Genomic DNA, 25,129 nt, shown 5'->3' on the forward strand with positions numbered 1-25,129 from the left:
CTAAGCAGCTATAATGCATCATGAGGTAAGTGTCACCTGTGGAGGAGGACAGAGTGCCATCTATTGATCTCAGCTTGTGCTGGCTTGCAAGAGCTGATTGTGCACATCTCTTCTGATCCCTACATTCAGTGATGACACACTGGTGGTTTGAGATCAACTGTGGTGGTGGTATTTACAACACAGAAATTGGAAAACACTACAAATCAGGAATTTTTTTTAATAGAGTAGGTTTATGAGCACACCACTGAAAAACTGGTGCCTGGAGACTCAGAAACCACCGAATTAATCCTATTCTAAATACCTCTGGATTTCTTTTACATGAAAGAAGAAACAAACTTCTATCTTACTTGCAGCCACTGTTCCTTGCAGCCCAGTCTAATCCTAATGGATATATCTAACCCTGAGATTTAAGCCATAAGGTCAAAGATTTAAATGCCATTGGAAAAACAAGGTTGGATAGTCTAGATTTGGGAAAAAAAAATTAGAGACCGAGAGGCCAGGGGAGAGCCTGTGGCCACACTGAGGTATGAATGGCTTGGGTCACAGTGAAAGTGTGAGCCAAGAACAAGCAAAATAACACCCCAAATCCCAAAAGGGGGGAAGAGTGTGACTTCCAGAAACATGATAGCATTGTTGAAAGTAAGAGACATTAGATAAGAAAACTGAGAATCCCACACCTGTGCTAGTTATTTGGTGACTGTGTGGACATCACACATTTTACATCCAGGTAGAAGACAAAAACAAAGAGCTAGAACTTTCTTCTCTACCCAGGTATTCTATACCTCCCTGGCAGCCGTATTTGTCATGGTGTGCTGCTTAACCACAGGCACAAGCAAAAAAGGAAGAATTGGCCCAACACTGGGTGGGGGAGGAGGGTGAGAGATACAGCATGGGGGGAGATAGGGCTAAGGAGACAACATTATCTTCAAGATTTGTCCCAAACTCAAAACCTGGTCCTTTCCCAGGATCCCCTGTCATACTGGAATGTGAGGTTGGCAGAGACCCAAAATCACAGTGACTTAAACAAGATATAAATTTGTTTCTTTCCCATGTAACATTCCGGATGGAAGCGGTTCAGGAGTGGGATGGAGGCTCTGCTCCATCAGGTCATCCAGGGACCCAGGCTCCTTTACCTTGTGGCTCTGCCCTCCCTGGGACACTACATGGTCAAGATGGTACCTCTGTTCCAGCCAGCAGGAAGAGGAAATGGTGAAGAAAGGCTTTCTGCTTCCTTTGAGGGTACAACCCAGACATTGCTCACATCACTTCCGCTCATATTCCATTGGCCGGAACTTGGTCACATGGCCCCACGGGCCCTGCACGGTCTGCCTGCTCACCTCATCTTACTTCTCTAGCCTCATCTTACTTCATGCTCCTCCTCTCCAGCCACACTGGCCTGTCCTAGTCAGGGTCGGCTAGCTGCTGTGATAAATATCCCCAATATGTAGCGGCTTAACCCAGTAAAAGGGTATTTCTCATTCATGTCATCGTCCAGTGCAGGTCATTGGGGAGACTCCGCCACTCACAGTCACTCAGGGACCCAGCTGCTTCTAACCTGTGCTCTACCCTCCTCTGGGTTGCAGAAGACCACACGTAATCATGAGAAATTCTGAGTAATATCATCCAGCTGAGTAACTAGAAACAGGGGGAAATGAGTTTCATGAACAGCTGTCTCCCTCATTCTTTTGTACTTATCCAGGTCTCTCCTGCCACTGGGCATTTACACATGCTGTTTCCTCCGCCAGAAATGCTTTATTCTCCTCTCTTCACCCCATTAATTCCTACTCATTTAAAAGTTCCATGCAAATTCACCAAGAGGTTGAAAAACAAAAGTCCCAGCTCCGTCATTGCCTTCCTGGACTTCACCCCCCAGTTGCACATACTTAGGAAACATTTCTTTCTCAATACTTGTCCAAAGTTGCCGTTTTAGAAGTGTTCAAGTGACGTTTTGATAATGTCTGTCGCCTCCAAAAATGCTGAGGAGGAACCATGTCTGCCCTTTGCTTACCATTTCATTCCCGGCACCTACAACGGTGCCTGGCCGTCACGGGCACTCAATAAACACTTGTTAAATGAATGAATAGTGAGTGAGCGAGTGTTGAATCCTTTTGGAGCCCCAGAAGTCCTGCACCAGGCTGTAAAATACTAACCCACCCCTTTTCCATCCCCGTGGGATGAGCCATGACCTTGAAGGCAAGGGAAAGTGAATGAACAAGGAGCCAAATGCACAAGGGACTTCTAGCTATAGCCTCTGGCCATAATTTCTCTCTTCCAGTCTTATTGTTCACATTCATTTTTGCTGGAGTAGACAAATATATTTTTTCTCAATTACCATTTTTAATAGATTGGTAGTGGCTGCTTAAGAATGTTATGTTGGGGGCCGGGCATGGTGGCTCACGCCTGTAATCCTAGCACTCTGGGAGGCCGAGGTGGGCGGATGGTTTGAGCTCAGGAGTTCGAGACCAGCCTGAGCAAGAGCGAGACCCCATCTCTACTAAAAATAGAAAGAAATTATATGGACAGCTAAAAATATATATAGAAAAAATTAGCCGGGCATGGTGGCGCATGCCTATAGTCCCAGCTACTCAGGAGGCTGAGGCAGGAGGATCGCTTGAGCTCAGGAGTTTGAGGTTGCTGTGAGCTAGGCTGACGCCACGGCACTCACTCTAGCCTGGGCAACAGAGTGAGACTCTGTCTCAAAAAAAAAAAAAAAAGAATGTTATGTTGGGAATTCTGGGAACCCCTCTCTGCCCCCCAGGAAGGAGTGCTGTCTGCTGCCAGGCTGGTCAGCGGGGAGCGTCTGCATCCATTGGTGATGTCTGCGCAGAGCTTAGACTAGAAAGTGGGGCGCTCTTGGATCCCCTGCCATCAGCAGTGTGTCCTTCTCTCTCTACTCCCTGGCAGGGACCAAATGAACTTGACTCCAGATTCAGGGCCTGCTCACAGCATGCTGTGATTCACAGTTATAGAGACAGCAAGATTCCTAGGCCACTTCAACAACGTCTGGTTCGTTCATTCACCCAACAGATATTCACCGAGCACCTTCCCTGTGACAGGCTCCGTGCCAGACGCTGGAGACACGGCTGTGAGCAAGACAGGCATCTCTCTGCCCTTCGGCGTCTGCAGACTAGATTTCCAAAATCCATCCTGTTGCTTGTCCAGGTTCTCAACCCTCCCCCTCCCCAACCACTTCCCTCTTTTGAACCACCGGAACTCTCTTCCTCTAGTGCGCATGCGCGTGCTTGGTCTCCCTCTCATACATACACACAAACACACACACACACACACACACCCCTTCCTGAGTAAGTTTTCTCTAAATTCCAGCATTAACAACATAATTGTGGGACATAATTGCACCTGCTAGCCTGGGAAAGAGGATTGATACACATAGATCAATCAGGGATCAAATAATTGCTAAAGCCATTCATTCATTCATTCATTCGTTCATTCAGGACACCTTCCCCTAGCGCCTGGTCTGTGGAGGGCCCTGTGCTGGGCAGTGCTGGGCCACGGTGGTGACCACAACAGCCCTGGCCATGCCCTCCTGGTACTCACAGTCCAGCTGGGGAGACAGACCTGTCCCCAGCTAGTAACTACCCAAAATGGTCAGGGCTGGGATGTGGAAGCCCAGAAGGGAGTCCCGATTCAGCCTGGGGGGCCAGGAGGGCTTCCTGAGGGAGCGGTCAGCAGTACCAGAGGACACATTAAAACCATTAATAACAAGAGCAGCCAGGTCCGGGGGCGGGAGTGAAATTTGCCAGGGTTGCACCAACAGGCTTTAATGCGTCATCACTCCTGTATATTTCCCCAAACCCTGAAAAGTAGTTGCTATTATTAGCTGCAGGTCAGGAAATTGAACTGTCACTTCCTAGTGTGAGTTATACAGCCCTGGGCCCTGCAGTCATGAAACTCACAGCTTGGCGGGTGACACAGACCCATCCCTAGAGAGTGACAAACTCAGAATGGGAAGGGCTAGGACAGGGAAGCCTAGGGGGCATTGCCCAGCCCAGGAGTCCAGGAGACCTTCCTGGAGGAAGGGATTGCCCAGCTGAGACCCGAAACATGAGCAGCCATTAGCCAGGTGACGAACAGAGGAAAAATGTTCTGGGCAGAGGGCCCAGCAAGAGCAAAAGGCTGAAGGTGGCAAAACATGGTTCATTAAGAATGACTGCAAGGGTTTCCACTGGTCAGTGGGTAAAGGGACAGGAAAAGAGATGTCACTGCTGTCATCAGCAGCCAGAGCACTCAGGATTTAGTAAGCCAGGCTCAAGAACAGGAACTTCGTCCTGCCCTGTGGGCAGCAGGACAACAGGGACCTGCTGAAGTGATTCTGATTAGTTATCAGCCGGGACCTGCCGGAGGGTGTGGCTGCGATTAGTCAGCAGTGAGCCGCAGGGGATCATGGAGTGCAGGTTTCATTTCCTTTCCCAGCCTTTAAAGGGCTGGAGATTTGCAGGGGAGAAAGGAGGGGAACTACCACTACGCCCCAAATGCGGGTCAACGTGGGCATGGGAGCAGGGCTGGTGGGAGATGCAAGAGGGGAGGTGCCTGCTCCGGTAGCCAGATCTGGTGATCAGGGAAGGACAGGCAAGTGGTCACTGTTTTCAGCGTTTTCTTTTCCGGCTCCTTCATGCTTAGCCTCAGACTGTAGAAGATGGAAGCTCTGCCCTCACCAGCACCACCACCCTGCTCTCTGTCCATCCCCACAATGGCACCAAAAAGAGGGCAGGACAGACAGGGGTCGTCACTACCATTTTCCAGGTGAGGAACATGAGATTTAGATGCAATGAGGTTCCCTCCCTGCATAAAACTCTCTATAGCTCCCTACTGCCCATGGCAGTAGTTCCTCATCAAGGATGCCCAGTAAGTAATACAACGTGGTCTCACAAGCCACAGGACACAAATAATAACTGCTGCCATTTGTTGAGCAGCTAAATAAATAACATTTTTCTTTTAACTGTTTTTTTTTTTTTTTTTTTGAGACAGAGTCTCACTTTGTTGCCCAGGCTAGAGTGAGTGCCGTGGCATCAGCTTAGCTCACAGCAACCTCAAACTCCTCGGCTTAAGCGATCCTACTGCCTCAGCCTCCCGAGTAGCTGGGACTACAGGCATGCGCCACTATGCCCGGCTAATTTTTTCTATATAGATTTTTAGTTGTCCATATAATGTCTTTCTATTTTTAGTACAGACGGGGTCTCGCTCTTGCTCAGGCTGGTCTCGAACTCCTGACCTCGAGCGATCCACCCGCCTTGGCCTCCCAGAGTGCTAGGATTACAGGCGTGAGCCACCGCGCCCGGCCTAAATAACATTTTTAACCACATAATTTATTTCTAATGAACTTATTTAACCATCACCATATTTTTATGATCCCCTACTTTATGGATGAGAAAAAGAGGCAAAAGACACGATACAGGTTGCTTAGGCACCAGCTATTAACTGGTGGAAGCAAACTTTGAACCTAGGGAGTCACTCCGATGCCCTTGTTCCACCCCACCCCACCCCCATGCCTTTCTCTTTCTCTGTCTCTCCCCTGCCCCCGGGCTTCCTACTTCAGACTCTTAGACAAAGCTTCACATCTGACATTTTAAAGCCATCTGTGACTACCAAGAGCATTCCTGGGTAGGAACGGCTGCCAAGCCCTTATTCTGCTGGCCTGAGTCCTGAACAGCAATTTGGCAATATCTTCTAGAAGCACAAATGTGCATGCCCTTTGATTCAGAAAATCAACTTCTAGGAATGTATGTGACAGACGCTGTCCCACGCGTGGGAAATAGCATGGACGTGGTGACCCAGGGCAGCACAGTTTGCAAGTGCAAAGGGTTGGAAACACCCAAAAGGCCCATCCCCTGAGGACAGGTTGAAAAATGACGGCGCATTCACGCAACGGAATACAACATAGCTGTGAATGAATGAATGAGGCGCTCGATATGTCCTCGCATGGAAAAACCATCAAGGTAGGTTGCTAGGTGAAAACCAGGAAGAGACAGAACACTGCTACCATTCTAGTTATTCAATGGGAGAGGGAAGGATAAGGACATTGATTCATATTTGCTTAAGTACACAAGCTTCCAGAATATTCTTTTGGATCCAGAATTTGGAAAGCCACAGCATCAGTAGGATGTACTCCGAGGAATTATAATAGGCCTATTGGAGATATCCATTCACTTATTTACCCTTTCAAAAGATATTTCACTCTAAAAAATTAAAATAATTTTTTTTTTTAATTAGCCGGTGTAAGGCTGGTGGCGGGCACCCCTCCCCTCCCTAATGGAAAAAGAGGAAGCCCACGAGACCTGCCAAGGACAATGCCTACAGGGCCCAGCTAAGTTAAAGGACGACCACACCTGGATGGTTCCCCTGATAGGAGTCTCGGTTCCTAGAGTCCACACATACCACCAGCCCCTCCTGTTTCTCAATACCCGCCCTAAAACTGCAACGGACAATTCCTTGCTCTCCCCCACCATAAATCTTCCTGCCCAAGAAACCCCTACCCCCAGCCCTAAAAATGTATATAAACCCACTCAGACTTCTGGGCGGTGCGACTTCCTGGGTCTCTCTTTCTTGGGGCCTGTGAGCCTCCCTCGGGAACGCCCCAATAAAGCCTCGTTGCTTACCCCTTTCAACTCTGCTCATCTTTCTTTCTCTGGCGCCGGCCTATCCAAAAACCTTACAGCTGGGTGTGGTGGTGCACGTCTGTAGTCCCAGCTACTCAGGAGGCTGAGGCCAGAGGATCCCTTGAGCCCAGGAGTTGGGGGTTGCAGTGAGCTATGATGACGCCCCTGCACTCTAGCCTGGGCAACAGAGCGAGACTCTGTCTCTAAGAGAAAAAATTTAAATTAAATTAAAATTAAAACAACTGGTTCTAACCCTCAAGGAATTCAGAGTCTTGACAGGGAGACACATGCAAACAAGCCCAAAACCAAACTTGCTTTTTCTTCCAAGCCTGCTTCTCTGACCGCCTTTCCTATCTCAGTTAAAGGCAGCTCCTTCCTACCTTAGGCTGGAAACTTCGAGTTTTCTGTGACCTCTCTCTTTCTTTCATGCCCCTCATCCAATCCATCAGCAAATCCCTTCGTCTCCACCTTCAAAATATTATACGTCTAGAATCCAACCACTTCTCAATGGCGCCCCTTACAGCCTGCTCTGCACACAGCAGCCAGAGGGATCCCCTCCAAAGTCCCCGGTCTCCATTCTTTACCTCCCGCTGCAGGATAGCATCTGGTCCCTTCTTACCTCTCTGACGCTATTTCTCACTCTCCTTGCCACTCTAGGTCCACTGGCCCCTTTTCTGCTCCTCCAATCATCATGCAGCTTTCTGCCTCAGGGCCTTTGCACTTGCTGTGCCCTGTGCCTGAAATACTTACCCCCAGGCATTTTCTGCGTTTACTCTATTTAGAGCTCTGCTGAAGCTCACCCAGCTCATAGATGATTTTCCTATCAGTCGGCTCTCACTAGATGTTGCTGCTGTAGTAACCCCAAAATCTTGGTTGGCTTACATCATCAATTTCTCACTCAAGTTACACACAGCAGGCTGGCTGTGGCCCTTCTTCACCCGTCTTCTTCCTCCCAGGATCGTGGCATTGATCCGTATTGAAGGAGAAGAGCCGTGGATGAACCGGGCCACAGCTTCAAAACTTCTGCTCAGAATCAGCCCGTCTCACTTCTGCTCACATTTCATTGGCCAAAGCAAGTCATATGACCAAGCCTGCGGGGCAGGGTACTAGAAACCTCTTGCAGGGACAGCAGCAAGTAACTGGAAACAATTATACAATCAACCAAACCCTCCCTGACCACACTACACTGGCCTGTGCCCCTCTAGAATTCTCCATCACTCACTCTTAGTTGTAAGCAATAGATACCACTGACTAGGCACAGCAGAAAAGCTAGGGTAGCTTGCAGAGCCTCTGGGAGGCCCAGAGGGCGAGACTGAGCTAGCTGCACAGGAGAAATTAGGCCAGCACCCCATGAGGATGTCTCTGGACCAGACTCCAGGAACTTCACCCCATCCTCACCTCAAAGGACCAGAGGCAGGGCCGCCGTGCTGCACACTTCCAGGGCAGCATCCACACCGTTGGCTACGAGTTCCCTGTGAACACGGTGTGAATGGCACCCCCGGAACTGGGCGATGCAGTGCCCCTCACCGCCCCCCCACCAGGCCTGCCACAGGAGCAGTTCCAGCAGTCTCCCCATGACCGGCCGGCTTGCCTTTCACCTCCAAATGCAAGTCCGCTGGTGAAACCTAGTTACAGACTTGCAGCCTGTTGCAAGAAACACTAAAGCTGTGAGTTTTTTGGTTTCCACCTTGGGAAGAAAGGACACATGGCAGGGGGGAGGGAGGGAGGAGGGTCTAAAGTGTTGGGCAGCCACAAAGGAGGGGTTTTGAAGAAATTCTTCAACTCCTCCCCTGCCTTACTTTTCTGCACAGCTTTTGCCATGCTCTGACATAGTACCCGTCTACATTTTTGTTATCTCTCCCCTCTTCCATCCTAGCGTGGGGGCTGTAGGAGGGCAGAGACTTTGTCTCTTGCTCCTGGTGCGTCTTCGGCACCTAGGACAGGACCTAGCACATAGTAGGTGCTTGATAAATATGTACCGACTGGATGAATACAAGAGACAAAAGGCCCAAGGTGGGGAAGTCCAGGGGAGCTGTAGGATCCAGAGGAGGGTCATTTCAATGAGATCTCAGGGCTCAGAGGTGGGGAGGGGTCACCAGGGGTTGCCAGGGGAACCGCAGAGATCCTTGGCCCAACCCTCCCATCCCAACTGGCAGCAATTTCCCTCCACCAAATCCTCCTCCCATCCTCAGGCAGACCTTAAGCAAGACATTTTATTTAATTCAGTCTTTTTTTTTTTTTTTGCGAGGCAGGGTCTTGCTCTGTTGCCCGGGCTAGAGTGCAGTCACGTCATCATAGCTCACTGTGACCTGGAACTCCTGGGCTCAAGCGATCCTCCTGCCTCAGCCTCCCGAGTAGCTGGGACTACAGGTGCATGCCACCACATCCAGCTAAATTTTTTGTATTTTTTGTAGAGACAGGGTCTCCCTAATTTGCTCAAACTGGTCTCGAAGTCCTGGCCTCAAGCAATTCTCCCACCTAGGCCCCCCAAAGTGCTGGGATAACAGGCAAGACCACCCATGCCCAGCCTAATTCAGCCATTTTGACAGCATGGACCTTTTGGCCTTCCCAAGTATTTGTTGACCCTTTTGGGGGGGGGGGCAGGAATACCAGCCACCAAAGCCCCTCCCCATCTTGCTGACCCTCACCACATCCTAGTCCCTTCTCTGAGACCCTCCCCTGTCTTGACCCCATCTCTGACTCCATCCCACCCCTCGCCCCACCCTCGGCCCTCGACCCTGCCTCGATTCTGCTGAGACCTTGCATCATTTTCATTATGTGAAATTGATCAAGACCAAGGCTTTAATGGTTTGTTTTCAGGCCAATGTCCCATTCCTGTCACCAAGGAGTCAGATGCCCAGTGTGGAAGAGGCAGAGGATGGGGACAGGGGACCCCACCTGTGAAACCCAAACAACAGCAGGGTGGCAGCCTCTGGCCACCCAGAGCTCCGAGAGGAGGTGCTGGGGCCGACGGGTCTGGGGAGCCCTGAGAGGTGGGGGAAGCCCAGATGGTGACAGCATTGTCCAGAAGAGGAACATAAGAGCAGCCACAGGTTCCCAATCTGTAAGTAGCAGAGTAAGGTACCGGAAAATTCAGAGATTTCCAAGAGAATGGCCTCTGTTTCCATTCAGAAATTCACCTACATACGTGCAGGGTGAGAGACCCTAAGCATCAGAGGCTGGGCTCTAGTTGGCGTGCGTGAGGATCCTGGCTAGCAGGGACAGGAGGAGACCAGGAGTCCCTCACGCTCTGTCTCTGAGCATCTGGCTGTCTGGGTCCCTCTGTCCCCTCTCATTTCTCTCTCATCTCGCTCTGACTATCGTGTGTCTCTGTCTCTTTCACCTCTCTCTGTCTCTCATCTCTGTGGCTCTCATCCTCTGTGGCCACCTTCTTGTCTGTTTCTCTCTTTCTCTCTCTCTGTTTCCCAGTCTCATCTCCCTGTCTCTGTCTCTGTCTCTTTCTTATCCCCCCTATTTATTTGTTCTGTAACCCTGATCGCCCCAGACATGATGGTGTCATGCATCTTAATCTGCTTACGGTCTGTTTCCCTCCACTAGAACACGGGCTTCATGGAGGCAAGGATTTTGTCTGTAATACATTCTACTGTGTCCGAGTGCCTGGAATTCTGCCGGGCTCAATAAATATGTTTAATGAAGAATGAACAAATCATCCTCATGAACATTATTATTTGACGGCAACTGTGAAGCAACAATAATTGTCATTGCTGCGGCTGTTGTTGGCATAGCTGCTGTTTATCGAGTACAAACTGCATGCCAGGAACTGGCCTAACCAGTGTCTTGTTCAAGCCTCATAGCACTTATACTATCAGCATACCCATTTTTCGGATGAGGAAACTGAGGCCCCATGGGGAGAAGTAACTCGCCTCCTATGAGCCCAGGTCTTGTCTGCCTCCCAAGCCCACGGGTTTGGGCTGAGTCGAAGGACAGCGTAGGGGTTCGGGGCTCAGGATCCGTCCCGAGTAGGGGTTGGAAGCTCAGCTCTGCCTCAGCAGCCGCGAGCCTTTAGTCCGTGGGTGGGTGGCTGGCACGCCCCGGTGTCCTCGCCTGTAAGACGCGGATCCGGTAGCAGAAGCGTCCCCGTAACCAGGCGCCGGGCGCCCAGGGAGCAGGCGCGGAGGGAGGGCTCGGGGACTGCCAGTCGCCGGCCGCGCGGGGACAGCCGAAGGCCCCTCCCTCCCGGCGCCCGTCGGGACGTAGGAGAGGCGGGCTTCCCCTTCCCGACCCCTTCCCGACCCCGGGTGGCTGTGCGGCCACCGGGGGATTTCTGCGCCGGCGTTCGGGGATCGGGACTCGCGTCGCCCCTGCCCTGGCAGAGCGAGCGGACGCCGGCGAGCGAGGAGCCGCGCCCTCCCCGGGGCCAAGCTGCCCGGAGGAGGCCCGGCATGGCGGGAGACTGGCCCTCCGCGTGGCTGCCGCTGGTGCTGTCGCTGCTGTCGCTGCTGTCGCTGCCCTGGTCACCCTCGGGAGCCGGTGAGTGACCCCCGCCCCAGTCCCCGGCGCAGTTCGGCGGCCCCTGCCCCGCCCCACCTCCACAGTCACCCGGCGCCCAGCCGGGCTCGCGGCTCTCGGGGTCCCTCCGGGGACCGAAGGCTGCCGGCGCTGCCCTGCGCCCCCGACCCCCACCTCCACTGCCACCTCCACTCCGCCCCAGGGTTGGGAGGGACACCGGGCCGGGGTTAGGGCAGGACCCTCCTCTCCGCCGCTGCCGGGGGAGCTGTACGCAGATTTCCCCAAACGCCGGTGGGTCTCCGGGAAACCAGACAAGGGTGACTCACGCAGGATCACCCTACCTCCCGCTCCTGCTCACCGCACCCACGCCACAGCCCGGCGGCCTACTTCCTCCCCTACCCAGGATGGCTGATGGGGGAGGGGGCAGTGGCAGGAGCCCCCCTTCCCCCTCGGACTCCAAATGTCTGGCTCCAAGGGCCTGGCCATTCATTCATTCATTCATTCCTAAATTCATACATCCCTCCCAGGCAGGTTTTGAGCACCTGCTATGCGTCAGGCAGTGTTCCTGGTGCTGAGGATTCAGCTTTGAAAGCAGATGGCCCTGGGCTCAAAGCTCAGGTTTTGGCATTTAAAACCTTGGGAAAGGTGCCTGAGCTCTCCGTTTCCATAAAATGGGGATGGGGAAGATCTACCTTGTAAGTCCATGTCTTGGGAGGGTGCTGAGCCATGCTGGGCGCGAGGTAACCTGGGGTGGTGAGCACGCTGGGCTGGCCTGGGCTCTGGGTTCAAAGTTCACTTACTCCGAGCCGCGGCATAGCAAGTCAATGGTAGAGCCGGCGTTCCAACCCAGACCCCAGACCCCAGACCCCAGACCAGCGTGCTCACCACCCCACTCTTACCTTGTGTCCAAACTGTGCCCTCCCTCCACCCAGCACTGTCCCAGTACCTTGGTCTGCTACCCACCCCTCCCCCCTTCCTCTTCCTCATAAGTTATCGTAATTATAATCACCATTATATAGTGCTTATCATCATTTAATCCTCCCAACAACCCCTATTATCATCCCCATTTTCCAGATAAGGAAACTGAGGCCCAGAGGGGTGAAACCATTTGCACAAGGGCCCACAGCCACTGAGTGCTAGGTCTGCGGTTCAAAGACCTCTACCCCTGCCCACCTTCTCCAGATCTTATTATTATGAATAAGAATGTGCAGGATTATGTTTCTTAATAATAAGAGCTAACACATGATCAGGACCACTATCTGCCGGGGCCCTCGCAGAAAGATTTTCGTATAGGCTCTGTGGATTAGAGGTCAGGCTCTGAGTACAGATGGCCCAGGTTCAAATCCCAGCTCTGCGGCTTTTTAGGAAACCACACTCTGTTTCCTTCTCCCCGTCTACAAAGAGATGCTAATGAGAGTGCTTGAGGATTAAATGATGAGCAATATACAAAACGCTTAAAATAGCCCCTGATCTGTGTTCACTGTTTTTTGTTGGTTTTTTTTTTTTTTTTTGAGACAGAGTCTCACTCTGTTGCCCGGGCTAGAGTGCCGTGGCGTCAGCCTAGCTCACAGCAACCTCAAACTCCTGGGCTCAAGCGATCCTTCTGCCTCAGCCTTCGAGTAGCTGGGACTACAGGCATGTGCCACCATGCCCGGCTAATTTTTTCTGTATATATTTTTAGTTGCCCATATAATTTCTTTCTATTTTTAGTAGAGACGGGGGTCTCACTCTTGCTCAGGCTGGTCTCGAACTCCTGAGCTCAAACAATCCACCCGCCTCAGCCTCCCAGAGTGCTAGGATTACAGGCGTGAGCCACCGAGCCCGGCCTGTGTTCACTGTTATAAGTCCCATTTTACAAACTAGGAAAAAGAATCACAGAGAAGTTAAGTAACCTGCCTGACGCCTCACAACAGAGATCAAAACCCCTGGGCTATAATTGTGTCTCTTCCACAGTGACAGGACTCACACCTGCCCCACCCCCAACAATCTCCCAACCAGAGTCATCCAGAGTTAATACCGTATATCATGGACTCTAAGACCCACAGTTTCTTCTCGTTTTCCACAGGGCGGGTGCTCTAACCAGGGACTAGGAGTTGTGCTGTAAATGACAAATCATGGTATCTTAAAATAGACAGTGCTGGGGTGATGAGTAGTTCTGGAACTAGATAGTGGTCATGGTTGCACAACATTGTGAAGGTACTTAAAGGCCACTGAACTGTACACTTTAAAATGGCTTAAATGGTAAATTTGATATTTTAATTTACAATTTTAAAAATTGACGATGGGCCGGGCGTGGTGGCTCAGGCCTGTAATCCTAGCACGCTGGGAGGCCGAGGTGGGAGGATCGCTCGAGGTCAGGAGTTCAAGACCAGCATGAGCAAGAGCGAGACCCCATCTCTACTAAAAATAGAAATTAGCTGGACAACTAAAAATATATATGGAAAAAATCAGCTGGGCATGGTGGCGCATGCCTGTGGTCCCAGCTACTCGGGAGGCTGAGGCAGGAGGATCGCTTGAGCCCAGGAGTTTGAGGTTGCTGTGAGCTAGGCTGACGCCAGTGCACTCTAGCCCGGGCAACAGAGCGAGACTCTGTCTCCAAAAAAAAAAAAAAAAAAAAAAAAAAAAAAAAAAAAAAAAAAAATCGACGCTGGTGAAATAGAGAAAATACGGTAATAGTAGCAGGAAATACGGTAATGACAGCTGCAGGGAAGGCGCGCTTGGGGCCGGACCGGGTTGCAGACTCCGCCCGGATGCCCTAACCTTCCTCCCCTGCCCTGACCCCTGGGGCTCCGGGCCTCAGCTTGCAGGTGCACGCCCAGGTGCCTGGGTTCCTTGTCCATCCTGGGGGCGCCGGGGTCTGACCTGCCTCTGGTTTCCCCCTCAGGAACAGAGACAGTCGATGTGCATGCGCCGGCCCAAGTGCGTGGCCTCTTGGGCGGCAACGTGACGCTGCCGTGCCACCTTCAGCTGCTGAATCCCAGCGTGCAAGTGACGCAGGTGACGTGGATGCGGCGGCAGCTGGCAGAGCAGCCTAGCAGCGTGGCCGTCTACCACCCAGCTCGGAGCCCCTGGTACTTCGACCCGGAGCGGGTGGCGTTCGCCGCCGCCAAGTCCCGCAGCGAGCTGCGCAACGCGTCGCTGGTGGTGACCCAGTTGCACATAGAGGACGAAGCCAACTACACCTGTCAGTTCGCCACCTTCCCCCACGGCAGCAGGAGCGCCAGTACCTGGCTCAACGTGCGCGGTGAGCAGGAAGGGGTGGGCGGCGAACGAAAGGAGGGGCTGGAGGAGGGAGCAGGGTTGTGGGCAAAGAGGAGGAGGGTCTGGCAAGGAGGGACAGTCCCTCCACTGCAGGGATTCTGTGGGGACAAAAGGAGGGTGGGGCAGCGGTGGGGGTGCAGAATTGGAGGAGGTTGTGGGATCCCTGCTGGACAGGCGAGACTTCTTTCAGAACCAAGATCTTCTAGAAGACTGAAAGCAGAATGTCCCCGCGGACATTGGGAGGGACCTGGGAAGGAGGGAGACCTGGGTGGTTTCTTCTGGGTCTCTCCTTTTCTCTTCTGTAAAAGGCTTGGTGACAATAGTGCCACCCTCAGAAAGCTGCCCAGTCCTGAGGGTCCCAGTGGGTTTATCCAGATGAAGCGCTTAGAACAGAGGAGCTTCATGGGCTGGCCCACGCGAGCCCCTTAGAGCTGCCAGTTATTGTCACTCCCTTTGGTGAAGGAGGAGGAAGTTGAAACAGACAGGTGGGAGAGCAGGGATCCTGGCACCCAGCAGAGGACTTTCTGGCTCCCTGGAATGAGGGGTTCATTTACACAGGCACCATAGTGTCCTCCTCTTGGACCTTGAGCAAGAAGTCTCTGTGCCTCAGTGTCCTCAGCTGTGGGGTTGGAATTGCCGTGAGGATTAATAAGAGCTGACTTTTTTCTTTTTTCTTTTTTTTTTTTGGCTTATGTGCCAGGAGCCGTTCCAGGCCTGTGCATGAGGAACTCATGCTGCCAAGGGCTCAGAATAGTTCCTGGCACTCAGCGCCAAACCGAAGGCAGCTCTTGTCACTCCAACAAGCCTGGGATTCCAGGCATTACGGTTTCAGAGGAGGGTCAAACAGAAACTGTGAATCAGATTAAGGAGAAATCTTAAGTAAATGTTAACACAGGTAATAATGGGGGGGAACTTAGTGAAGCCCCAGGTTTGGGAATCACCAGAATGATGGTTTCTTGGACAAGGTGGTTTTGGAGTCAGACAGACCTTTTGCTTATAGCTGTGTGACTTTGGGCCAGTCACTCCCCCTCTCAACTTCCAGGGCTCAGCCCTCCTGTCCTCCACAGAGCCCTCCCTGACCCCTAGCCCCAGGCTCAGGCACCCCCATCCCAGCTCTGCCGGCTCTGGGTCATCACTCTCTGGGGAAGAGTCGCCCTTCTCCTTGGACTGTGTACCCCAGGAGGGCAGGGCGGGGGCTGTCTCGGTCATTACTGGGTCCTCAGCACTGCCCATCAAACAACATTTATTGAGCACTTATTATGTGCCAAGTACCTGCCTATTCTCATTGCCTGTGACCCCATCATTATCTCCAGTTGACAGACAAGGAAACTGAGGCACAGACTTGCCGAAGGCCACCCAGCTGCTCAGGGACAGAGCTAGGGTTTGAACCATGCCATCCTGCACCCTTAATGAACACCCCTCTTCTGCTGCTGAGGCGTTTGTTGGGTGACTGCTGGTGCAGGGTGACCTGTCCCTTTTGTTCCTCTCCCAGCCCGGCCCCAGAACACAGCTGAGGCCCTGAAGGTCCCACCCAGCCTGTTCACCTTGAAGCCTGTGCCCGTGGCCCGCTGCGTGTCCACAGGGGGTCGCCCACCAGCCCGAATCACCTGGTCCCCACGCCTAAATGGAATAGTGAACGAGAGCCAGGTGCCGGGGCCCCTGCCCGGCACGTTCACCGTCACCAGCCTCTTGACTGTGGTGCCCTCAAGCCAAGTGGACGGCAAGACTGTCACCTGCATGGTGGAGCATGAGACTCTCGGGGAGCCTGACTTGCTGCCGGTGAACCTCACCGTGTACTGTGAGTGTGCCCAAGCGCGGCGAGGGCGAGAGCCACTGCCAGGCCACCTCCATCGCCCCTGCGTCTACACTGGCTCCCCAGGCCACTGTTGACATGTCTCTATCATCTACACTTGCTGCCCTGAATACTGTCTACACACCCCATCCTCATTGTCTACACCAGCTCCCCTGGGCCACTAACAACACTGTCCCTATTGTCCATACCAGCTTCTCAGGCCACAGTCAACGCTGCTACCCAGGTCATCTACCTTAGTTCCCCCAGCCACTGTCTACACTGTACCCACACTGTTTATACTGGCTTCCTTGAGCACAGTCTACACTGCCCTGGCTCTCCACCAGTTTCACCGCCGCTCGCTCCCCAAGGCGTCGTGAGCGTAACACCCACAACCCCGGGGACTCTCTAGGCAGCGCTGTCCAACGGGCCGCAAGCTGCATGTGGGATTTTAAATTGAAAGTAGCCACCCCCATTACACAAATTAAAAGAGATGAAATTATTACAATGTGTTTTTTTTTTTTTTTGAGACAGAGTCTCACTCTGTTGCCCAGGCTAGAGTAAGTGCCGTGGCGTCAGCCTAGCTCACAGCAACCTCAAACTCCTGAGCTCAAAGGATCCTCCTGTCTCAGCCTCCCGAGTAGCTGGGACTACAGGCATGCACCACCATGCCCGGCTAATTTTTTCTGTATATATTTTTAGCTGTCCATATGATTTCTTTCTATTTTTAGTAGAGATGGGGTCTCGCTCTTGCTCAGGCGGGTCTCGAACTCCTGAGTTCAAACGATCCGCCCACCTCGGCCTCCCAGAGTGCTAGGATTACAGGCGTGAGCCACCGCGCCCAGCCTATTATAATGTTAATAATTGATTTTACTTCGCCTAGTAGATCCAAGGGATTATCATTTCAACATATAACCAATTTTTGAAATTATTCATGAGATCTTTCACATTCTTTTTGCCATAGCAAGCCTCAGAAATCTACTGTGCACTTCGGACAGGCCACATTGCATGTGCCCAGTAGTCACATGGGGCCGGCAGTTGCCACACTAAACAGCTCGGGTCTAGACTAAGCATAGATCCACACTGTCTACACTGGCTCATCCAGATGCTGTCTACACTACACACATACACACACATGCAGAGCCTGTCTTTTATTTTTTTTTATTTTATTTTATTTATTTATTTATTTATTTATTTTTTGAGACAGAGTCTTGCTTTGTTGCCCCGGCTAGAGTGAGTGCCATGGTGTCAGCCTAGCTCACAGCAACCTCAAACTCCTGGGCTTAAGCGATCCTTCTGCCTCAGCCTCCCGAGTAGCTGGAACTACAGGCATGCACCACCATGCCCAGCTAATTTTAGTTGTCCATATAATTTCTTTCTATTTTTAGTAGAGACAGGGTCTCGCTCTTGCTCAGGCTGGTCTCGAACTCCTGACCTCGAGCGATCCACCCGCCTCGGCCTCCCAGAGTGCTAGGATTACAGGCGTGAGCCACCGCGCCCGGCCCAGAGCCTGTCTTAATTTCGCCAGCTCCCTGGGACACAGTCTACGCTGAAATCAATCACCCCTACGACATTTTCAACACTCACCCCTACACAATAGCATCTGCTGTGTATCCCAATACACTGTCTACACTGAGCCCATCAGTAGTATCGACGCAAGCTCTCCTACACATTGTCCAGCTGTCACTCCCAGCATTGTCTACACTGGCTACCGTCCCCCTGCCCAGGCAGTTGGTGCACTTAGACCCTGTCTGTACTGGACCCTTCTCAACATCGTCACTGGGGCCTGAGTTCTAAACTGAGTCCACCCACCCATCAAAAGACCCTGTCTCATTGGCCTTCCTCCTGAGGGCTTTGAAAAGTCTTCCCTTTCGTTCATCTCTGGGATGGATGAGTAGGAGGCTGGAGCAGGCCCATCCAGGCCTCTTTCCTGCAGGACTTGTCAGAGCCTTGAATATGCTCCCATGTGTTATGAGTGCCCAAGAGGCCTTTGGTCACAGGACACCCAAGACACACCTGGACCAGGCTACTCAGGAAAACTAGTAGAGGAAGGCAGGTCCTGAGAAGCCCTCTCTGTGCCCCCACTGACCAAGGACTCCCAGGCCTCTGCTCTCTGAGGGCACCCCACTGTCCCAGACCCTTCACAGGCCCCTCCAGCTCAGGCTGTTCCCCAAACACACTGAGGCCTTTTCCTGCTGTGACGCGAATTGCACGTATCTTTAGGCCCCTCTGAAGGGTCATTGTCTCTGAACCTGTGTGTCCATTTATCCCCAGACGCCCCCGAGGTCAATATCTCTGGCTATGATGGCAATTGGTACCTCGGCCAGAGTGAGGCCAGCCTGACCTGCAATGTCCGCAGCAATCCAGCTCCCGCGCAGTATAACTGGAGCACGTGAGTCTGGGGCAGACCTGGACCCCTGGGTCCGAGGGAGGAAGGCCTGGGGCCGGACCCCTGGGTCCGAGGGAGGAGGGCCTGGGGCCGGACCCCTGGGTCTGAGGGAGCAGGAGCTGGGGCCGGACCCCTGGGTCCGAGGGAGGAGCGGCTGGGGCCGGACCCCCTGGTCTGAGGGAGGAGGGGCTGGGGCCGGACCCCCGGGTCTGAGGGAGCAGGGGCTGGGGCCGGACCCCTGGGTCTGAGGGAGGAGGGGCTGGGGCCGGACCCCTGGGTCTGAGGGAGCAGGAGCTGGGGCCAGACCCCTGGGTCTGAGGGAGCAGGGGCTGGGGCCAGACCCCTGGGTCTGAGGGAGCAGGGGCTGGGGCCGGACCCCTGGGTCTGAGGGAGGAGGGGCTGGGGCCGGACCCCTGGGTCTGAGGGAGGAGGGGCTGGGGCCGGACCCCTGGGTCTGAGGGAAGAGGGGCTGGGGCCGTACCCCCGGGTCTGAGGGAAGAGGGGCTGGGGCTGGACCCCCGGGTCTGAGGGAGGAGGGGGATTCAGGAAAGTAAAAAGAGAAAAAACTGGACTTTGGGCCCCCAGTAAATTTTCTGTCTTGCAACTGCAGAATTCACTGGTTGGTTAGATCCAGGTTCACAGATGCACCTGCTCTTTAGGGTGTCCCTGCTCTGTGCTCATGGGAAAGATACAGCAGGGAGGGATGGGAAGGGTGGGCTTTGCATTTGAAACAGGGTGGCCCAGGAAGGTGTTGCTAAGGTGACATCCGAGCAGAGGCCTGAAGGAGGTGAGGGTGAGCTATGTCGGTGCCTGGGGGAAGAGCATTCAGGCAGAAGGAACAGCATATGCAAACCCATTTTGGTCCATCAGTCCCTGCATGTGCAAACACCCTGGAAGCCTAACTAGAGTGTTTGAGGACCAGCAAGGAAGCCACTGTGGATGCAGAGATGGGAGCAGACGGGAGAGTAATGGCTAATGTGGGCAGAGGTGGCAGGGGGGCAGGCAGATCACGTGAGGCCTGTGGCGTGATGAGGATTTTGGTTTGACTGCGAGCGAGGCAGAGCCGCGGGAGGGTTCTGAGCAGAGGAGGCGTGTGAGCTGATTTAGGGTTCACAGGCGACCTCTGGTGGCCTTATGGGGAACAGACAAGGGGACCAGGGTGGAACCGGAGCTCAGCAAGGAGCCCCACCCCCACCCCGTGCAGTGTCCAGGAGGTGGCTGTGGAGGCCCTGAGGAGCAGAGGGACTCGGGATAGACCTTGAAGGTGGGGCCGACAGGACTTGCCGATAGGCTGGATGTGGGCATGAAAGGGAGGAGTCCGGGGACTCCAGAGTTGCTCTCAACTGACATCATAGAGGGCGTGAGGGTTTCTGGCCCATTGCTGCCACTCTAGGCCTCCAGCAGGGACGTCTTCCTCACCTGTCTGTCTCTCCCAGGACCACTGGTCCCCTACCACCTTCTGCTGTGGCCCAGGGCCCCCAGCTCCTCATCAATTCTGTGGACAAGTCGATCAACACAACTTTCATCTGCACTGTCACCAATGCCGTAGGGACCCGCCAGGAGGAACTGGCCATCGTGCTCAATGGTGAGGAGCTCCCTGGGTGGGGAGAACAGAGGAGCCAGAGGGTTCCCTCTTAGAGAGAGGCCTGGGTGTGGCCCCCGGTGAAGGGAAGCCCTCGAATGCTCTCTGACTCCCATCCTTCCCCTGAGCCCTCTCATGAAAGGCCCAACGGGGCCAGCTTTACTCTCCTGTTAACGCAATCTGTACCACTGGTACCACCGTTTAGCCATCTGGATACACCCCCGTGACAAACCCAGGCAGGGGTAGCTGTGGGATGCCTTTTCCCAGGGACCCAGAAAGGCCTTTCCAAGTGTATTAGGCAGAACTCTATCAATTGCAGTTGACAGAAGCACAACTCAAAGTAGTCTAAGCCAAAAAAAAAAAAAGTATTGAAAATCAGCTTCAGGTATGGTTAGATCCAGGTGCTCCAACTGTGTAGCCCAGGAACTTTTTTTTTTTAAAAAAACATCTCTTGTCTCTGCATTTCTTTATGCTAGCTTTATTCTCAGGCAGGCTCTGACCTTGGGGAAGCAAGATGGCTGTCAGCAGCTACAGACTCACATCCTACCACTTTAGCAATCCCAGGGGAAAGAATACACCACTTTCAATCAGCTGTAGCCAAAGTCCCAGGGCTGGCTCTCATTGGCCCAACTTAGGCCATAGCCCACCTATGAACCAATCACAGCAGCCAAGGATAATGGGATGTTCTGATTGGCTGGGCCCTGAGTCAAAGTCATATGCTAGAAACCAGAGGGTGGGGTCAAGTCCATCTGAACCATACAGACTGAGGGAGGTGGAGTGGTATCTCCCTAAGGGAAATTCAAGGTGCCATTCCAAGAATGAGGGGTAATGTTTGCCAGGAAGGTGAAAACCCAGAAGTTTCCTTACTGAAATACCTGTTTCCTTCTCTTCCAGAGCGGTCAGACTCAGGCAGTTCCCATGTGATGATCATCATCTTTGTGATTTTGGGAATCCTGGGGCTTGTTGCACTGGGGGTGTTTGGTTACTGGCGGTTAAGATCAACCCGTGAGTTCCTTCTTCTTTGGAACCCCCACCTGTCTGCCATGAACGAGCATCACCAGAGGTGCCATAATTGAGCACCTACTATGTGCCAGCCTCTGTGCTGAGCCCTTCACATGCAGCCTGTCACTGAATCCTCAACCCAGCGCCATCAGGCTCCCCCCACTTGACAGATGAGAACACAAAACCAGGGAGTCTTGTTCATTGGTTCGCTAATTCATTTTAAAAATATTTAGGGAGTCGGGGGAAGATCACATAGTCCTCAAGGACTTTGGCTTTTAATTCTGGTGACATGGGAGCCCCCGCCAGATGGAGGCGGGTGGAATGGTACTCAACCCCCAGCGTTAGTCCAGCCACCTTGCTGGGGAGTGACCTGGGGGCGAGGGATGTGGCAGGAACTGGCACCCCTGATCCTCGGCTCCAATGAGGGTCCAACGCTTTCACACCCCAAGGGATTTGCGAGGGCCAGTCCCCTGCCTGGAGCACCGTCCAGTGGCACTTCTGGCAAAGTGATTCAGCTCATTCTGTAATCAGAAGGGCTACGTTTTAGGGAGCACTTTCTACATGCCGGGCAGTTGCTGTGTACAACCTCCCTGAGTGCTCACACCACCAGCAAATCAGGTCCTCCGCGAGCCCACTTTACAGATGAGGAAGTGTTTGCTCTGAGCAGTGAAGTTACCTGACCATCACACAACTGGAAAGGGGCTTTTTCCGTCAACCACTAAACACAACTGCCCCCTCACATCCCAGGTGGACGCCGCCTCCTCCACAAGGCCCTCCCTGATCCCCCGGGAATGGGCCGAGCACCCACTCTGGGCTCTCCCACCGCAGCCGTGGCCACTCTGGGGACTTGTCTGTCTTCAACAGTGCTCTGTGCTTCCCAGCATGCCGTTCCTTCCTGACAAATCCCCCTCTTGTTTCCCCAGGTCCGGAGGGTGGCAGCCCCTCGGCTAACGGGGTAAGTGCAGTGGTGACGCTGAGGAGGGCGGGGGACCGACCTGCGCAAACCACCGACCGGAGGTCTGCAGACGCCCGCGGCCTGGCGTCAGGGGCCTGGGTCTTGTCTCCAAGCCCTCCTGCCGGGCTGAGCGCCCTGTGGAGCTTGCAAACGCAGCCCACTGAGAGTCTGGTCTGGTGGGCTTGTGATGGGGCGTGGGGATCCGCATTTCAGTGTGGGCTCCCCCTGCCCCGCCCCCAGTGCCTCACCCATGGCCACGCCTTCCCTGGCTTCCAGGGAGGGGCAGACAGGCCTGTAGCATTTTGCACGTGGGGCTTCACTGGGAATGTTTTGTTTGATTTTGTTTAAAAGGGCCCCAAGGCTAACGTTTGAATACCCGCTTCTAGATCATCTACTCATCTGTGAGCACTGAAGGCGGCTCTCCCCAGGATACACAGAGAGGGGGCGCAAGGTGACAGTATCGGACTGAATCGGAGACAGGCTGGAGCTGACGAGGACATGTGTCTCCCTAGCTGGACCCCACCCCAATGGATGAAGACCCCCTCCAAAGAGACTGGCCACCCTGCCCCGTGCCAGACCTCACAACGGTGTGAGCCGGTGCAAGTTCAGAGGTCTCCAAGACCACCCTCAGGTTCAGTCATCCGCAAGAAGGACTCACCGACCTGGCAGGGTGGCAGGGCCGGGGATTCAAGGGGTGATGAGGCCAGAGAGGCTGCACGGAGTCGGGTGGGCGAAGGGAGATCGGTTGCTTTGCTGAACATTGTCTGTTGCCAGCCACCAGCCTGTTGATTACACTACTGAAGCCTATTTATTTATTACACCTCGTGTGGCTGTGTGCAATGGGGTCTCCGGTGGAAATTAGGGAGAGGCCCAGTTTTATGTGAACTGTCACCATGTGGGACGGAACCCGAGGTGTGGAGACAAGACCCCAAGTCAAGGAGGTCAGGAGGGCACGAGTCCCAGATATTGTCAGACACCATGGTGAGAGCTCATCTCTCTCTCTCTCTCTCTCTCTCTCTCATTGTTTAATTAGACAGTACATAAACATCCCCAAATTAAGTTATAAAAAGACATCAAGGATCCATTTTGAGTTAACTGGTGTGCAGGGTGTAAGCTAAGGGTCCAGCTTTCGCTCTTGCATGTGGACATCCAGTTTTACGTAACATGGTGAATGCATTTAATGCCACTGAACTGTACACGTAAAATGGCTAAAACAGCATCTTTTACGTTATCTCTGTTTTACCACAATTTAAAAAGATGAATCACATCATATGCCAAAAAGTCCTTGGAACAGCACCCCTTGAGTAGGTGAACTGTATCCCACCAACTTACTCCCTCGCTGTGCTGGAGGTCAGAGGTCTCAAGGGAGGGCTAAAATCAGGGTGTGGGCGGGGCTGAGCTCCTTTCTGGAGGCTGCAGGGGGGAACCCGTGTCCTTGCCTCCCCAGCTTCTAGAAGCCACCACAGTCCTCGGCTCATGGCCCCTGTCATGTCACCTTCTTCCTCCTCTGACCTGTTTGCCTTCCTCTTACAAGGACCCTGTGAGTGCCCCGAGGACCATCTCCCATCTCCAGATCTTTAATCACACCTGCAGAGTCCCTTCTCACAGGCCCCGGGGACTAGCACCTGGGTATTTGGGGGGACTCATTATTCTGCCTGCCACTCCACCCTGGGTCCCTCCTGCACCACAGATAAACTGTGGCAGTACTTTCTGATGAGTTTATTCATGTACGGATAGCAAATAAATATATTTTCTCTTTTCTCTCCATCTCTTTTTTCCCCGAAAACAGGTTAACATCTCGTGCACACTGATCTGCACCTTGCTTTTGTCACGTACGGTTTCTGGCAATTCAGCCTCCTTAGTTGTTCCACAGCTGCCTTTTACTGCGTGGGAGGGACTTTAGGACATTTTTTTTTTTTTTTTTTTTTGAGACAGAGTCTCGCTCTGTTGCCCGGGCTAGAGTGCCGTGGCGTCAGCCTAGCTCACAGCAACCTCAAACTCCTGGGCTCAAGTGATCCTCCTGCCTCAGCCTCCCGAGTAGCTGGGACTACAGGCATCTGCCACCATGCCCGGCTAATTTTTTCTGTATATTTTTAGTTGTCCATATAATTTCTTTCTATTTTTAGTAGAGACGAGGTCTCGCTCTTGCTCGTCTCCAACTCCTGAGCTCAAACAATCCGCCCACCTCGGCCTCCCACAGTGCTAGGATTACAGGCGTGAGCCACCGCGCCCGGCCTATAGGACCTTTTTAACCAGCCCCCTAAGGACAGGCATCTGTGTAATACCATTTCCAGCCTTTTACCATTACAATGTTGTAGTGAGTAGCTTTGCACACCATCGTTTAGGGCACGTTGATGTGTGGTGTAGCACACACTCCTGGGAGTGGACAATTCTTGGGTTCCACAGAGCCAGAATTTTGGTATAGGTCTTATATAAACTTACACATAAAACTGAGAAAACTCCAGCCTGAGCAAGAGTGAGACCCCATCTCTATTAAAAATAGAAAGAAATTATATGGACAGCTAAAAATATATATAGAAAAAATTAGCCGGGCATGGTGGCGCATGCCTGTAGTCCCAGCTACTCGGGAGGCTGAGACAGGAGGATCCCTTGAGCTTAGGAGTTTGAGGTTGCTGTGAGCTGGGCTGACGCCACGGCACTCACTCTAGCCTGGGCAACAAAGTGAGACTCTGTCTCAAAAAAAAAAAAAAAAAACTGAGAAAACTGCAATTATTCATATCAGAGAATGGGGGGGTGGAGATCATAGGCTAAAACGCTCCAACCCCTCCCTCAGCATGGCTCCTGCATGGGCGGGACGGGGGTGTCAGGCCGTTACTGTCTTGCCTTCAGGAGCTGTGAGGTCCCAGGAGCTTCTGGGCTGCAGGTTGCTGTGGGTGAGGCTGCCTGTGCCACTGAAATCTAACTTATTAAAAAAAATTAGGAAGTGACTCAGGAATTCCACTTCTAGGTGTACACCCAAAAGAATCGAAAACAAGTCTTCAAAGATATATTTGTGCACGAATGTTCATAGCAGCACTATTCACAATGGCCAAAAGGCAGAAGCAAC

The 25,129-nt window shown here is 52.9% G+C and overlaps 1 protein-coding gene across 2 annotated transcripts; it reads left to right on the forward strand.

Annotated features, from left to right (window-relative positions):
* Positions 1-10,848: 10,848 nt before the first annotated feature.
* PVR (PVR cell adhesion molecule) lies at positions 10,849-23,740 on the forward strand. 2 transcript variants are annotated; one of them, XM_069457249.1, is made up of 8 exons: positions 10,849-11,105; positions 13,969-14,328; positions 15,838-16,143; positions 18,409-18,526; positions 19,960-20,108; positions 21,000-21,110; positions 22,031-22,062; positions 22,449-23,740. In XM_069457249.1, the coding sequence occupies exons 1-8, from the start codon at positions 11,018-11,020 to the stop codon at positions 22,515-22,517; spliced, it is 1,233 nt and encodes a 410-aa protein (XP_069313350.1). In that variant the 5' UTR covers positions 10,849-11,017; the 3' UTR covers positions 22,518-23,740. The 2 variants fall into 2 exon arrangements, with proteins under 2 accessions (XP_069313350.1, XP_069313351.1); XM_069457250.1 differs by having other exon boundaries at positions 13,975-14,328.
* Positions 23,741-25,129: the final 1,389 nt, after the last annotated feature.

The sequence above is a fragment of the Eulemur rufifrons genome, chromosome 24 (genome assembly GCF_041146395.1).
Source record: "Eulemur rufifrons isolate Redbay chromosome 24, OSU_ERuf_1, whole genome shotgun sequence".
In the NCBI taxonomy this organism is placed as follows: domain Eukaryota; kingdom Metazoa; phylum Chordata; class Mammalia; order Primates; family Lemuridae; genus Eulemur; species Eulemur rufifrons.

Coding starts and splice junctions, on each gene's coding strand:
- PVR (XM_069457249.1), top strand. CDS start 11,018: ATGGCGGGAGACTGGCCCTCCGCGTGGCTGCCGCTGGTGCTGTCGCTG. Junction 14,329..15,837: donor TACCTGGCTCAACGTGCGCG/GTGAGCAGGAAG, acceptor TTCCTCTCCCAG/CCCGGCCCCAGAACACAGCT. Junction 16,144..18,408: donor GGTGAACCTCACCGTGTACT/GTGAGTGTGCCC, acceptor ATTTATCCCCAG/ACGCCCCCGAGGTCAATATC.